The following is a 16,266-nucleotide window of genomic DNA, read 5'->3' as shown; positions in this document are numbered from 1 at the left end:
CTTTTTCATGTTGATATAGTTTGCGGAGAGCTCATTGTAGCTCCCCTCTAGTTTCTGGTAGCTCCCCTCTAGTTTCTGGTAGCTCATTGTGAGCTCTTTGAATTTCCTGATAACTAGTGCTTTGAATTCAATATCTGATAGCTGACTTGCCTCTCTTTCATCTGACATTATTTCTGAGACTTGCACCTTTTCTTTCATTTGGGCATTGTTTCTTTGTTTTCCCATTGCTTATGAGACTCTTCTTGTTAGCCTCAGCTTCTTAAATTGATCTGTTCTGACTCCCTGGGTTTATGGTGTGAACCTCTGTGGTAGAATACCTGTGAAATTCAGTGGTGCAGTCTCCTGCAGGTATCTTGATATTCTCCGCTTCCACCTACTCCTTTCTTTGTGTGTGTGTGATCAGTTGGAGGGGGAGGCAAAATGGTTTATGACAGCAGGAGAGTACTTTATGATATTTACAGTCATAGCCAGTAGAGAAGAGATAGAAGATCTTTGGGCTCTATATAGTGTTAACTGTAATCTTCAACCCAATATGCCACTTTTAAGAAAGGATAGACCAAAGATAAGTCTCTTGTTGTGGGGGGAAGGCTTGTGAGTTGTATCTAGAAAGCAGTGAGGTTGCGGGTGGTCAGATTTTGAGGTAAGGTGAGAGTAAAGAATAGTAAATAGACGTAGCGTGTGAGCAAGTAGAGTTAATCACTACAGTAATAGAATTCAGGAACCTGTATAGTGGGCTAAGACCCAAGAGATGTGTTGTAAAGTGTTTACAGTGGTATAGAAAGCAACAAACAAACAAACACACAAAAAAAGGGCAAGAGAAGTGAGGAAAAAGCAATAAGTTTGGGGTGAAAGGATAGGAACAGAGTACTGAAAGATACAGCAACAATAAAATTTAAAAAATATACAATTTCTCGAAAAAAGTTAAAAAAAGTTTTTAAAAAGTTAAAATAAAAAACTCTGCCCTTGTTGGTTTCAAACTGTCCAATCTGGTTTTTCTGGTTTCGGCAGGACCCCTCTGTGGGCTGGGTTGTAGGCCCAGGCGCACACCCACCCACCAGCCAGGCTACCAGACTGGGGTGCGGGCACCCGCCCACCTCACAGGCTGCCTGGGTCCCATGGGATCTGGTACTGGTCCTTCCCAGTCCTGTGGCTGGGTGAGAAGAAAGTCAAGCTGCCTTCACAGGAGAACACCTCAGTCCACTTTCCAGTAAAAACTTCTCCAGAAAGCGTGCCTCTCAGCCCAGCCTAATCCCCAACCTGACTGGTTAGGACAATGCTCCTCTCAAATTTCCTGGGCTGGCAGGCTGGCAGGCTGGCGACCACAGAGATCTCAACTGAACACAGCCCCCTGTCCTTGCCACCCTCCCTACTCACCTAGGCAGACAGGTCTCTGCCACCCAGCCCCAGCTAGATGGTGAGGGAGGGAGCCAGCTCTTCCAAGGACCCCGCAGCCAGCCCAATGCTCCACTGGGTTCTGGGCTCCCTAAGAGTCCTCTGTGGCACTGGCCGCAGATGGAAGCCTCTACACCCCTAACGCAGCAGCAGCGGCAGCTCCGACATGTTACGGGCTGGCCGAGGGCAGCCGGCCCTGCCGCTGCCACTTCTGTCTTTACTCACAGGTGCTGGGCTCCTGATGAGTCCTCTGTGACAGCCGCCCCGACGCTGGCCGTAGACAGAAGCCTCTGGGCCCTGGAAGCTGCAGCAGCAGCAGCTCTGAGGTCTTTACACGCCGGCCAATGGCTGCTGGTCCCACCGCTGCTGCTTTTGTCTTTACTCACAGGTAGTCCTCTGTGGCAGACACCCCTGTCGCTGGGCACAGGTGGAAGCCTCTGGGTCCCAACCGCTGCAGCAGCTGCAGCTCCGAGGTCTTTACGCGCCGGCCCGCCTCTGCCACCACCGCCAGCGCCCTTGACTTTACTCAGGGTTCCTGGGCTCCCCATGAGTTCTCCATGGCAGATACCCCTGTCACTGGACACAGACGGAATCCTCTGAGCTCTGACCGCTGTGGCAGCTGCGGCTCCAGGGACATTATGTGCCAGCCGAGGGCTGCCGCAGGCCTGGCCGCCTCCGTCCTTACTCGCGTCCCTGAGACCCCAACGACCTGTAGCTGTCTGGTTTGTCTTTATCTCTGGTCTCTTATTTTCATAAATGCTGGGGAATTGTTGGTTGGGGAAATGATTGCCCTGTTCTTCAGTAAATCTGCCAGGATTTTCTCCCAGGGCTATGAGAACTGGAGTCACTCCATCCTACTCCACCGCCATTTTCCTCCTCATTTTTATTTTTGTGAAGAAATAATTCTGTGATTGTTTTGTTTTACCTCTTTGAATTTTTCTAACCATTGAGTTGGGACCGTTGTGATGAATGCTTAATATTGCAAAGTTGAAATATATTACGTTCTTAAAGCACTAAAGAATTACATAATCACCATAATGTTTTGCCATCTAATTGGACAACAAAGTAATCCATACTTCACGGTGCCTTAAATATTGGGTTGGCTAAAAATTTTGTTTTTTCCATATGATGGCTCTCAGTAGTGCCTAGGTACCTTTAACTTCATCTGAAATAGTTTTTTTAAATTATATTGTAACAGCTGTCATATTGGGCGTGTAATTTTTTAAAAAAAAACTCATTAAAGCCCTGGCTGGTGTAGCTCTGTGAATGGAGCGTGAGCCTGCAAACCAAAGGGTTACCAGTTCGATTCCCAGTCAGGGCACATGCATGGGTTGTGGGTCAGACCTCCAGTAGGGAGTGTGCGAGAGGCAACCACACATTGATATTTCTCTCCTTCTCTTTCTCTTTCCCTTCCCCTCTCTCTAAAAATAAATAATATCTTTAAAAAATAAAAAACTCATTAGAATTGGTTAATAGTTGTGTGGCCGTTTTAATATTGAAGATAGAAGAAAATACATATTTTCAGCATATTATGTATGCTTTATTATTTTAAGAAAGGTAAAAACAACTGAAACACAAAGTATATGAAGAAGGTGCTGTGTCTGATCGAACATGTCAGAAGTGGCTTGCAAAATTTCTTGGTACTATTGACATTGTGGCCAAATAATTCTTTGCAGTGGGGCTGTCTTATACATTGGCAGATGTTTAGCAGCGCCCGGCCTCTGCTCACTACAAGCCAATAGTGGGAAATAGTCAACTTACTCAGAACATCCAGATCAATAAAGGTACTGATGAAAATGAAAAATGTGTCTTTTATTTTACAAAAAAACTAAATGGGGGTTTTTGGCCAACCCAAAACATGGCATTCGAAGTTTACTTTTCATGTTTTGACATGGTGGGTATGCACTGGAAATGGAAAAAATGTCACGGCTTGGCAAATGCTATCACGTTTTAACTGTCACTGAAATTTATAGTGCACTGAAGTGCTCCCAAATGCCAGACGTGGAGAACTTGCTCTGAGGTCTTACTACCCTACATAAGGAGACTTGGCTTTTCTCGAGTATTTTATTCTGTTTCTGTGGAGAACAGTCTTCTCTTTTTGCCCAGGGTAAATACCTCACTACCCCTCTCTCTAAGGGTAAACTTCTCTTTGATTATGTTCTGTTGAGGGCTGGGCAGAGAGAACTTGTTGTAATAGCTTTGTCTGCTTTAATGTAGAGTTTTAATTTGTCCTCAGTTATAGCCTCATTTCTCACATTCAACCTAAGCTCAGCCTCCACCTTAGAGCTTGCTTTTGTTTATCAAAAATATGCTGGGAACTTGTTGAATTCCTCTCAATTACTGGTGAATGCGCTTTATGTCCTCTCCACTCCCCCACCCCAACTCTATCATGGAACTATGAATTTTTACATTTCTATACTTTATTTCTGTGGAATGTCAGGAAGCTGTACTGGTTCAGTAAACCATCCTGAATGAAAAGCAGGAAAGTCTTTTACTTAAAACTACTTTATTTAAACTTCTTTACAAAAGGGTGGAAAAGTTATATGTTTGTGTGCTAAGTTACATAGGAAACAGCAAATGTCAAAGCAGTGAGTTTATACTAGCTGTGTGAGGAAAAGTACTTAAGCAGCATTTGTACTTGGTGTATTTCAGTGCCCTCTGAAAAGAATCACATCAACTGGTAAGACTCATCTCTACCGTGTAGTAAAACAACATAGCTGATGATTGTCCTGGTTTTATTTCTGGTGCTAAGTCATTTCATCTCTTTAATGCAAATAAAGGAGACATAGTATTACTTGCAGTTAAAGAGGTCTGCTTCAGTAGACCTGCGTGTTTTATGTGAGGGGGACCCTTAGTCACCCATCTGGATTGTTGTAAGATTTTGACTCGGATACTCTGAATGTAATCTTATCTCTGTGTGTTTGACTAAGCTGAGCTTTGTGGGAGCTTTGGCTATTGAATGATTTTTTTGGTTCTTCTGTGCCCCCTAAATAAAATTAGCATAAAACCAAGGTAAACGCAATAATCACCACAGGAGTCAGCCAGCTCTTTCGTACAGGAGCAGATGGTGCATCTTTCCAACTTCGTGAGCCATGTTGTCTCTGCCACAACTAGGCAGCCATAGATATCGGTGATGAGTGACTGGGTGTGACTGTGTCCCAGCAAAACTTCATTTACAAAAGCAGGAGGCCAGGCCATTGTTTGCCAACTCCAGACCAGAAGTTTTGTTTATATGTTTTTATATGGTATTAGTTGGGGGGAAAATGCTCTTTCTTGAGGATGTGGAGGTGAAGAACTTGGTGGCCTGAAAACTGCTGGATTGGTTGGTGATCTAGGAAACTTTTTCAGTTCATTTGCGTTCTTCAAGCAGGAGCACATTCATTTTTCTAGGCCTACAGTCAGTAAAACTTTAAATTGGACCACCTGATGTGGGTTGCAGTAGTGATTCTTCTATTTCATTTCTTGTTTGAGTTCTTCGTCTCTGTCAGTTGTGAGAAGGTAGGGAAGAGACCAGGCCTAGAAGTGTTCTCTGGAGCAGGGTCACTGGCCAGTTTAACAATACACATGTCATCTCTACCTGACATCAAATTAGGGTCCCGCAAAAAAAGGAAGAAAAAAAGGAGCCCTTTACACTTGGATTTTTTAAATAAACTATTTAATTGAAATATATTCTCCATATCGATTATAATTATTGAGCTGGGCACGCCTGTGTAACCAATACTTGGAAATTTTCATACTCAAAGTGGTTCAAGCTGTCTGCTGTGATCACCCCAGGCTCTCCAGGGTCAGCTGCCAGCGCTGGGCTTCCGCTGCAGTGGGTACCTGTGTTTGCAGCTGTCGTCTCAGAACAGCTCCATCGGCAGTCAGAAAAGGATTTCTGGAAGTAAAGTTAACCTGAACAGAGAATCAGGCAGCTCTTTCTTCCTTGTTGTTACGGCTGCCACCTCTTCTGCCAACAGTGCTGTGAACTGGGAGGAAAAGAATAGGCTTTGGTAGCTATGATTTGTCTTTGTGTAGTGGGTTTTTAATTGGACCATCACCACCTACTTTTATGAAATCATGAGTTACTGAATTAAACCATTTAAAAGTAGAGTCAATGCAAATGGAGAAATGTGAACTATGATACTGTAATTTCTTTATACCAAGTAATTAAGATTTGGGGGTTTACTCATAATGCAGCAGAGTACGTAGAGTGTACAAATTCAGAATCTTCCCTCAGATTGTCTTTAAGGAGGTTTCTTTTTTATTTATTTTTTAATTCTGGAAAATTTCAAATGCAGAAGAGTGGAAAAAGTAATGTATGAACCTCATATACCCGTCACCCAACCTCAGCAATGATCAGTTTATGGCCAACCTTTGTTTCTTCTTTATAACCACATTATTTTGAGTTGTGCTAGGTTTTTTAAATAGAAATTTTAATTTTTACTTAGTTTCGGCGCTTTGGAAACCCTATAACATCACCGAAGAATTTGCAACGTAGAAAATCAAGAAGCAAGGACTATGATGTATACAGTGATAATGATATCTGCAATCAGGAATCAGAAGATAATTTTGCCAAAGAGCTTCAACAGTATATAAAAGCCAAAGAAATGGCAAATGCTGCTCAATCCTTACCATTTCCTGAAAAATCTGTGAAGAAAGAGGAAGCCAAGGGTACACAGAAAGGTAAAGGTCAAACTGTTTTATCGTTTAGGTAGCTATCCCCAACCTTTTTGGCACCAGGGGCGGATTACCTAGAAGACAATTTTTCAGATGGGTCAGGGTGTTGGTGGGCAACCCCTGACTTAAATTCTGTCTAGAGGAGTAGTCGCAGTTGTCCATGAATTGGGCATTTTCTCAGATCATAGTTTTTATGGATCTTTCCACCATATGTGAGTTTGCGTGGCCTGAGACCCCCCCTCTAAGGCTTGGCCATGCAGTGTACAATGCTCAGTTTGCAGGAGGAGCTGAGTTCAGGAGGGTTATCAAAGGCCATGAGTACTTTGAAAGGGAGAATGCTAAACTCTGGCTCCTGCGTGTGTAAAGGATGAACACATCTGTTTGTTTTATTGCTGTCATCTGAAGACGAATTGACTTAGTATCTGGAAAGGTAGTGGTCAGACTAAACTCAGACATAACTTTCTTTCAGATTACTAAACTGAAATTTAGCCATAGACAATGAGGACAAATGAGAATTATAAATGAATTCTTTTTCTAAGGCTTATATTTGTGTGTTTTTTTCTAATTTTTAAAGAAAATTTCAGTTACAGTTGGCATACAGTATTAGTTTCAGCAACTAGACATTTATATAACTTGAAAAGTGAGTTATATAAATACGTCTCATACCCGTCTGACGCCATACATAGTTACTACAATATCATTGTATAAATGAAATTCTTAATCCTCTCATTTTACTGACGCTCCCCTTTAAATGTTTTTCTGTGTAACATGGGTCATCTAAATTTAGTCTGTTGTGAAGTGTTCCTAGTGAAAAATGTATCAGTAATGTGTGCAGCTCAAACGTTTGAAGTTTTACTGTTGCCGTGCTGTGGAGTTCCTGATTAGACCCAAAACACTCAGAACACTTCCAAAGGGTCTGGCTGGTGGCTAGTAAGACTAATTTCAGGCATTATCTGGTTTTTTTCCTGACAGTACTGTATATATTTCGCAGAGAATGCATTAGGATACAGAATATATTGATGTTCTCTTTGATCTTTTAATCCCTCAGTTTCTAGGAAGACAGAGCAGCATCATGCCCATTTCATTCATTGAGTAGAACTTCTGTGTTACTATAGAGTGTACTTTTAAAGAGTAAACTGCTATTGTACTTTTACTACGTCATTAAAGTTAACTTTGTGTTTTTAGCTGTTAAACAAAAAAAGAAAAACCTTAAAGCGGCCCACAAGAATGGTAAACAGAAGAAAATGAAGCGGAAATGGCCTGGCACTTCGGACAACGGGTCCAGTGCGTCACTGAGCAACAGTGGCTCACAGGAACAGGTACAGGGACCATTCTGTCTTATCTTCAGTGACAAGCCACAAAAGGAGGGTTGTCAGAGGTGAAATCCCCAACCTGAGTGGCTTCCACATTCTCCCTCACGCGGGAGCCGCCAGCCCCCACCTACAGCCTTCCTGTTGCACCCGATGTCCCAGATTTGTGCACACAAGCCCCTTGATTTGTGAGTGTTGTGCTGTCAGTGTCCATGGGAAAACGGAGTAGAAAACAGGGAGAAGATACAACGATCATGAGCTCATGTGAAAGGCCACAGAGAATTACAAAGATTCTCCTGCTGCAGTCCCTGGTCTGCTGGTTCTTCACTCCCTCTGGAAGTTAAAAATGAATGTATCTGAGCATTGGCCTTACCAGCCACCCCCTACCCTCCTTGTAGTTTGATTTTGCTTCTAGAAGTTCCTCTTCCTTGGTCTGTGTATGTTATCAGGGTGGGACAGTGATTCCTCTGGACTCTGCCTTTCTAAGGGCTTCTAGAATATGTGGCAACTTTTTATTAGGTTTGGCCATAGGGACAAGTAGTTAAATACTAGAAATTCCAAATAATATAGATTGAAACATATTGATGTAAAATCTTGCTCTGCCCCCATATTTTACAGATGAGAAATCTGAGGCCCCAGGGTTCCAGTGACTGCCTGTGGTCACACAGGGCCCGGCCTGCACTGGAACTTTGTGTTTTCACCCCCATCAGTATTTCCTTTCATTTGGTTTACAATGATTTAAAAGGTTATTTGGGCAAAGCTGATAGCTCTTGTACATGAGGAACAAATTATAAACATATATGTCACAATTTAATAGCATAACCAAATAAAACCAGCTTTATACTAACAGATTTATAAGACATATTTGGTAGTGCTAAATGGATATTTGACATTATTGCAAAGCAGACCTGTAAATGTACAGCCAGCGTCCTTCTTTGCACATACCGTATTTCTCAAACTATTCAGAAATTTGGTGTACAGAAGCTAGAAGCTGTATTACAAGTCAACACGCTAAGAGTGGTTTGTGCTTCTAAGGAGCTAAAAGGTATTCTGAAATCCCCCTTTGTTTTATACATCTTTATCACCGTCTTTGAGGGTATAGTCCTAGTTATGTTTATTTGACCTGATTAGTGTACTCAGCTCACACCCAGAGAGCATCTCATTGAAATGAAACATTCTACTGCTTTCAGTTCACCTTATGATTTCCAGCTTGGCCTCAATTGATCGGAAGAGCCTTGGTCTTGCACTCCACTTTCTATCACAAGTAGTAACACTTCTATTTTTAAATATTTTTTATTCATTTAAAAAAGTAAGAGCATGCCCTGGTGTGGCTCAGTGGATTGAGTGTCGGCCTGTGAACCAAAGGGTCACCGGTTCAATTCCCAGTCAGGGTGCAAGCCTGGGTTGCAGGCTAGGTCCCCAGTAGGGGGTGTGCCAAGAGGCAACCACACGCTGATGTTTCCCTCTCTGTCTCCCTTCCTCTCTCTGAAAATAAATAAATAAAACTTTTTTAAAAAGTAAGGGCAAAGTACAATAAATACCAATGTTCAATGATGAAATGCTGTTGAAACTGACAAAAGCATTCATTTTTTAACCAGTGTATCAAAGTCCAAATCTGTACATCAAGGCAAATTTTAAAGAGTCGCCTCTTAGTGTTTTATAGGTGGTTTAAAATAATTTCGTGCAGTGGAATAAGATTTTCTTTTTCTCACATTTAGTTTTTTGTTTTTTTTTTCAAAGGATGGTAAACCTAAAGAGAAGCAGCACGTGCGAATGAGTCAGGGGTTTATCAACCAGCACACAGTGGAACGCAAGGGGAAGCAAGTCTGTAAATACTTCCTTGAAAGGAAATGTATTAAGGTATAAAAATGTGTCAGCAAAAATATACTAAAATGTAAGATACAGCAAAAAATGTACTAAAACCAACTCCTGTTTCTATTAAACATGTTAAAAGCATACCTGTTTCCTTCTGGAAAAGGTTCACATGGAAAATTTTACTATTTTATGTTTAAGAAAGATATTTTCTTTAAATGTTTTGTATTACATATTGTTTAGGACTTAAAGTTTTAAGTAGATAAATGTGATATGGTCATAAGATAACTCATTAAGAATTGGACTGTATAGATTCTAAGACTTGGGTTTTTTCCCTGGAGTTACTTGTTTATCTAAAGTTTAGTAGGAATTATATTGACTTAACTGTGAGAAATAATGGCTTTTCCTTGTTCCTTCTCTTTGCTCAGGGAGACGAGTGTAAATTTGATCACGATGCAGAGATAGAGAAGAAAAAGGAAATGTGTAAATTTTATGTACAAGGATATTGTACCAGAGGTGAAAACTGTCTGTATTTGCATAATATCCTTTATCGCAAGATATTATAACTTCACTCTTCCTAAATACTTACACAGGCATTTTAAATATGTATCATTTCGAGTGTTTTAGCTATGGCAAAAGTATATCATCTAAGCCCAAATCAGTAAGTATTAAAATGATTAAATTGTATACAGATTTTTTTTTCCCCTATAGGAAAAGAGGGATTCCTTAGAAATTCTGTCAGAAATACAGCAGGTTTCACGAGACCTGTTCAGGTCCCAGAAAGACTTTGTCAGGGTTTCTGCACTGACGTTCACTCATTGAATCTGTATTCGTGTAAGCTCCTCCATCTGAAGAGGCAGGAATTGCATAGTTTGGGAGTGCTTGTTTTCTGTGTCCTGTACTAGCAGGGGTGTCTGAACTTTCGGCGGGTCTGGGCCGCACTGCAAGACGAGGAGTTGTCTTGGGCCACCCATTAAATGAAAACACTAATGAAAACTGATGAGCAAAAAAATGTTTTAAGTAAATTTACAATTTTGTCTGGGGCCACACAAACACTAATGAAAACTGATGAGCAAAAAAAACAGGTTTTAAGTAAATTTACAATTTTGTTTTGGGCCACATTCATAGCCATCCTGGGCCTCATGTGGCCCAAGGGTTAGCTGTCCCTCCCTTAATTTGAAGAATAACTCTCCCTGCAGTGCTCATGGTGCAGACATGTTACAAAGGCATGGAACATGAACATTGTCGGGTAATAGCAGCTTTAGTCACTTTCATTCAGTACAAGAAATCTCAAATTACAACTTGAGAAACTTATCCTAGGAAATAATGTTGCCACTGTATAAACTGATCCTATTACACAAGGATCCAGATTTGTTAAGACATATCATTGTCATTCATTTTAATTCCTCTACTCCAAAATAGCATTTTAAAAAATAATCACACTTCTCAAGGTGTTTATACACATCTCTTATATCAGTGGAGCCTATCTGTAGTCTATTATATGAATAGATATGAAGCAGAAAATGTCCTGTGATAGCCAATAAGTTGATTTATTTAATCATCCTGAAATTAGATTTTTTTCATGTAACCCAATTAATAATTTATTGTCTTAAATGGGGAATTTTAAATGGGCATTTCAATGTTTCTACTAGTCAGAAGGGCCTTTAGGAAGAATAAAGTCCTTAAATGAATAGCAAGTTATTTTAGTTGGATTAAGATCGTTCTCTTCCTTAACATTGGAATACATGAATATCCTTGCAAGTTTTACCATACAGGAACAAAATGTTACCAGGGAGAGCACTGCAAGTTTTCACATGCTCCTCTGACAGCTGAAACGCAGGAACTGTTGGCTAAAGTAAGTACGATTTTAGTCCTTTTTTTTTTAAAGGAACGCGAACTAAAGGTGAGAATTTGAAGAGTTACTGTTCTTGAAGGAAGGTACCTCATAGTTTAGCATGTGGCGTATGGGAGGACTGATAATTTAAGAATTTACTTTATTTTAGGATGTTATTTTTCATTTATACATTTTTCCTTGTAGTTTAAAGGAAAAGTTACATTCATTGCTGGTGTAAATTGGAGTGTTCTCAAAACTTTCAGTGCAGTTACAAGTGTTAATAGCTCAGCTGAAAAAAGGAAACAGGAAATACGAGAAAGGTATTGCTATTATACTCTTGGAAGGACAGTTAAGGATCATTGGTTAATAAACATCTTAGAGTTACATCACAGAATGTGGGGGCAATTTTACCCGCAAAGTGTCCCCCCACACACACCGGCTGCCACAGATGAAAGCGAAACTACCAAGACATGATCTGCTTGGGGAGGAAAGGTGGCCAATCCCTCAAAGGGGAAGGGCCAAGAGCCCCTTCCTCAAGGAGTTTTTATTGGGTTCATTTGTACAAGAATACAGGTAAGGATCAAACAATAGATAGCATTCAGAGAACTATGAGGGCTTATTCTCAGTCAGGGTCAGATAGCTAATGAGCCATAAAACTTTGAGGAACAAACTTCTTGCTTGGATCCTTATCATTTAAATGAGAGCATTCTAAACAAAGCAGGTTTCACAGGATTTTTACATATTCTTTCTTATGCCCATCACCCCAGGAACCGCTCTGGCCAACAAAGGACTGCACCGCCTTCCCCATCATAGGTTTTTAGGCTTAAGTGGATTAGAGCCTGGAAGCGCTTCTCCCAGATGGAAATGGGAACTTGGGCTATGTCACAAAGCTGGGGGGCAAGGGTCCATCGCTCCCTCTTTGTTACAGCCCCACGAGTCCTTCCATGATGGCCTCCCAAGTGATCGTGTCTGGCTTAGGTTACCCCTCTCTGTGAGGAGTCTTTCCCGTCGTGGACATCGACCATGCTTTGCGGGCAGGGGAGTAAGCTGAGGCAGCAATTGCTACCAGAGACAAGCTTTGTCTCCTTTGTGGCTTGTATTCGGGAGGTCACTCACTCACTCACTCTTAGCCATGGGAGGCAGTTACAATTCCTAAAACCAGGCAGAGCGGTTCCCAACAACAGAATACTCCAGTTACTTCAGAATGTTATCTTCAGATGTTCCTTCAGTCTGGGAGAAAGGATAATTGAAAAATAACAGCCATTTATATTCTCTCATTTTCCATGTGTTTTTTGGAGCAACTGTCTCTAAAATTAACTTGAAATATAACTGAAAATAAAAAGCTAAGCCATACCAACTTTTAAAGCTAAGCAATACCAACTTACAGCAGTTTTTTTGAGCATATGCAAATGTTAGAAAGTCAAAGGTGCTTGTTTCTGATATTTTTAGGTTGTAAAATCTGAAGGGATACTCTGGCATTAGAAGTCGTACCCAATATGTCATTATTAGTATGAAATATATATGGAAAAATGACATATAAAATTTGTTTTTTAGTTTCTCTTCCAGTCAGTATGAGATGATTACTAGGATGAATGTTATTGGGATCATGAGAAAATTACCAGAGTAGGATGATATACATGATAATGCATAAAAACAATTGTGATTTTTTTTTTATACTAGGTTTTGGATACTGAAAAGAAGTCATGAAAATAAAATACATTTAAAAAGGTAAAATTAAGATTTAGCACATTTCTTTTTTTCTTAAACACCTCTGGAAATTGACATGGAAACAAGGCTTTTACTTTTTCTTTAAAAAAAATCATTTTCTCTCTCTTCCCCTACTGAAAAATTTTTTAAATATTTGGTACATAGGCGCAGATATACAGGGTTTAGCAGAATTAACGCCTGCTCGAGTGCATTTGGTAGGGCAGTGTTATGGGCGTAATAATTTATAGGTTCAATTTGAATATTTGACCTAAAATATCACGTGTTATACTTGAATGTGATATTGTTATATTACAGAATTGCATGCTTATTTTGTAATGAAAAATTTTGTAATAAAGTAGGGCTGTTATTTGTGCTGGACCCTGGATATTGCGGGTCTCCATGGACCAGCCTCCTCCTGTGGATTTGTCATCATATTTTATATTTTATTTTCCTCTTCTGTTTCTTTGTAAATTCATTGAAGGTACATGATTCACTAAATAGTATATTCAGTCATGCTTGCGTTTGGATTTTTTAAAATAGTATCATACTCTGTATTAATTGGTGATCTGCTATTTTCACTGAACATTATCCTCCTAAGATTGTTTTAAAGATTTTATTTATTTATTTTTAGAGAGAGGGAAGAAGGGAGAAAGAGAGGGAGAGAAACATCAATGGTTGCCTCGAGTGCCCACTGTTGGAGACCTGGGCTGCAACCAAGGCATGTGCCCTGACTGGGAGTTGAACCAGTGACCCTTTGGTTTGTAGTCCGGCACTCAGTCCACTGAGCCACACTAGCCAGGGCTTATCCTTCTAAGATTTATATAGATGCATGCAGCTGTCATTCATTCATTTTTACTCCTACATCACATTTCAATCATTGAATGTTGTAGATTATTTAGTTATTCTACTATTGATGGACACTGAGGTTTTCTTCAGTTTTTTAAATACTACAAATAATTGTGTTCCTGTCTCCTGGTATAAATGTGTGTGAGTTGTCCTGCGTGCATACCAAGGAGTAGAATTGTTGTATTATCTTAATATTTAGGATTTAAAGAATAAATACAGTATTCTTAAATAAATATTTAAAAATATCTAGAATTGTTATATCATCTTAAAATTTAAGATGGTACCAATCTTCTGTGAGTACGTGTACACCCACCAACTGTGTAAAAGAACTGTTGATCCACTTACTGATCTTTGTTTTCTTCAGACTTTTTTTTTAACCAATTTACTAGGTGTAAAAATGGTGTCACATGGCTTTATTTTCAAGAAATTCAAGTTCCTTTCTTACTAGCTTCTGAGTCTCACCGTTGGGCCGATTGTCCTCTGTAGGTTGGTTCCATGGATTGCTGGTACAACCCTTTGTGTGATACACGTGGCAGGTCTTCTGTTTGGTGGGCTCGCTTTTCACTTTTTTGAGGTGTCTCAGTGAGCTGAATTACTTACCTTGACAGTCTTTTTCTCAGTTTTACTTTTTTTTATTTATATTTTAATCCCTTGGAAATTATCAGTTAAAATTTGCCACAATAATGGATTTTAACAAACAACCACAAACTCTCTCCATACCATGTAAAAATAAAATTTTATTTCATGCATCTGCAGGTTGGCTGGGTTGGCTCTACTTCATGCAGTAGGTTGATTGGATGGTTGTGTCCCACATTTGTCCTTTTGGGATCCGTGGGCTAGCTGGGCGTGTTCATTTCATAGCAGCTCAAGAGGCCCTTTTTTCCTCACATTTACTCACAACCCAGTGGCCAGGAGTAGAAATCGTACTCTACTTTGTGCCCTTTCTCTGTGAGAGGAACTGCTAGACTACATGAAAAAGGGTGTGTGGCTGTGGATAAAAGGAGAGTGGAAGAATCAAAACTATTTCTTTTATTTAACGGTAAGGCTGAATAATATTTTATTGTATGTAAATGCCATGTAAATGTGCACTTTTTGCCCAAATTTTTAAGGGAAAAATAAGGATGCACATTATACATGGGTAGTTCTGATTCTCAGTGTTAATGTTTTTCATTTTATTTATGCTTATGCATTAAAAGTTAAACTCTAGAAAGCAATAACGATATCTGTATGTTCAAAAATAAATGCTAAAATTCTTTTATAATACCAAAGAAAGGTATATAAATGTAAAGAAAGAAAAAGTTGATTAAAAAAATTTAAAGAATTTTTCCTGAAAGTTTGGGTCAAAAACATGGGTGCACATTACATATGGCAGAAAACGGTGTTACATTTTACTCACTCATTTGCCTGTCAGTGGTCACTTGAGGTGCTTTCATGTTTTAACTGTTGCGAATAATGTTCTTAGGGACGTGGGTATATAAATATCTTTTTGAAACCCTACTTGTAATTCTAAATATATACCCAAAAGTAGAATTGCAAGATCATATGCTAATTCTTTTTTTTTAAGATTTTATTTATTTATTTTTAGAGAGGGGAAGGGAGGAATAAAGAGGGAGAGAAACATCAATGTGTGGTTGCCTCTTGTGCGCCCCCTGCTAGGAACCTGGCCTGCAACCCAGGCATGTGCCCTGACTGGGAATTGAACTAGTGACTCTTTGTTCTCAGGCTGATGCTCAATTCACTGAGCCACACCAGCCAGGGCCATTTTTAACTTGGGGGGATGCCTCCTTATTGCTTCCCACAGTGTCTGTACCAATCTGCGTTCCCACCAGCAGTGCAGAAGGGTTCCTCTTTACTCCACGTCCTCAACAGCACTTGTTTGTTGATAACCATTCTGACAGGTGTGAGGTGGTATCTCATTGTGGTTTTAATTTCCATTTCTCTGATGATTAGTAACATTGATCATCTTTTCATACAGATGCCTTTTGGCCATCTGTATGTCCGCTTTGGAGAGGTATCTATTCAGGTCCTTTGCCCATTTTTTAATTGGGTTTTTTGGAGATTTTTTGGTGTTGAGTTTTGTAAGTACTTTATAAATTTTGGATATTAACCTCTTATAAGATATACCAGCAAATGTGTTCTCTTATTCTGTGGATTGCCTTTTTATTTTGTTGATGATTTCCTTTGCTGTGCAAAAACTTTTTAGTTGGATGTTGTTCCATTTTTTTTCTTTTGTTTCCCTTGCCTGGGGTGATATATCCAATAAAAAAATTGCTAGGAGCAATGTCTGAGATTTTGCTGCCTATGTTTTCTTCTAGGATCTTCATGGTTTGGGGTCTAACATTTAAGTTTTTGATCTATTTTGAATTTACTCTTGTATATGGTGTAAGCAGGCAGCATAGTTTCATTTTTCTGCACAAATCTGTCCAATGTTCCCAACACCATTTATTGAATAAACTATTTTTAGCCAAATGTATGTACTTCCTTCCTCTGTCAAATATTAACTGACTGTAAAGCTATGGGTTTATTTCTGGGCTCTCCCTTCTCTTCCATTGATCTTTGTGTCTGTTGTATGCAAGTGCCATGCTGTTTTGATTACTATGGCCTTATAGTATAGCGTGATACTAGGTAGCATGATTCCTCCAATTTTGTTCTTCTTTCTCAGGATCACTGTTTCTACGCACAGCCTTTTGTGGTCCCATATAAATG

The 16,266-nt window shown here is 39.7% G+C and overlaps 1 protein-coding gene across 2 annotated transcripts in view; it reads left to right on the top strand.

Moving 5' to 3' along the window:
* ZC3H8 (zinc finger CCCH-type containing 8) overlaps positions 1–16,266 on the top strand; it is a 34,287-nt gene that overhangs the window by 10,600 nt on the left and 7,421 nt on the right. For both annotated transcript variants that reach the window (XM_037038653.1, XM_037038644.1), the window contains exons 3-8: positions 5,823–6,057; positions 7,237–7,370; positions 9,102–9,221; positions 9,602–9,713; positions 10,919–11,028; positions 12,688–12,735. In XM_037038653.1, coding sequence (XP_036894548.1) covers positions 5,823–6,057; positions 7,237–7,370; positions 9,102–9,221; positions 9,602–9,713; positions 10,919–11,028; positions 12,688–12,714 — 738 coding nt within the window. In that variant the 3' untranslated portion in view covers positions 12,715–12,735. The remainder of the gene's footprint in view (positions 1–5,822; positions 6,058–7,236; positions 7,371–9,101; positions 9,222–9,601; positions 9,714–10,918; positions 11,029–12,687; positions 12,736–16,266) is intronic.

Source organism: Sturnira hondurensis, unplaced genomic scaffold, assembly GCF_014824575.4.
Source record: "Sturnira hondurensis isolate 20B ecotype Veracruz unplaced genomic scaffold, ASM1482457v3 Scaffold0002039, whole genome shotgun sequence".
In the NCBI taxonomy this organism is placed as follows: Eukaryota; Metazoa; Chordata; class Mammalia; order Chiroptera; family Phyllostomidae; genus Sturnira; species Sturnira hondurensis.
This window is presented reverse-complemented; position numbering and strand designations above follow the sequence as displayed.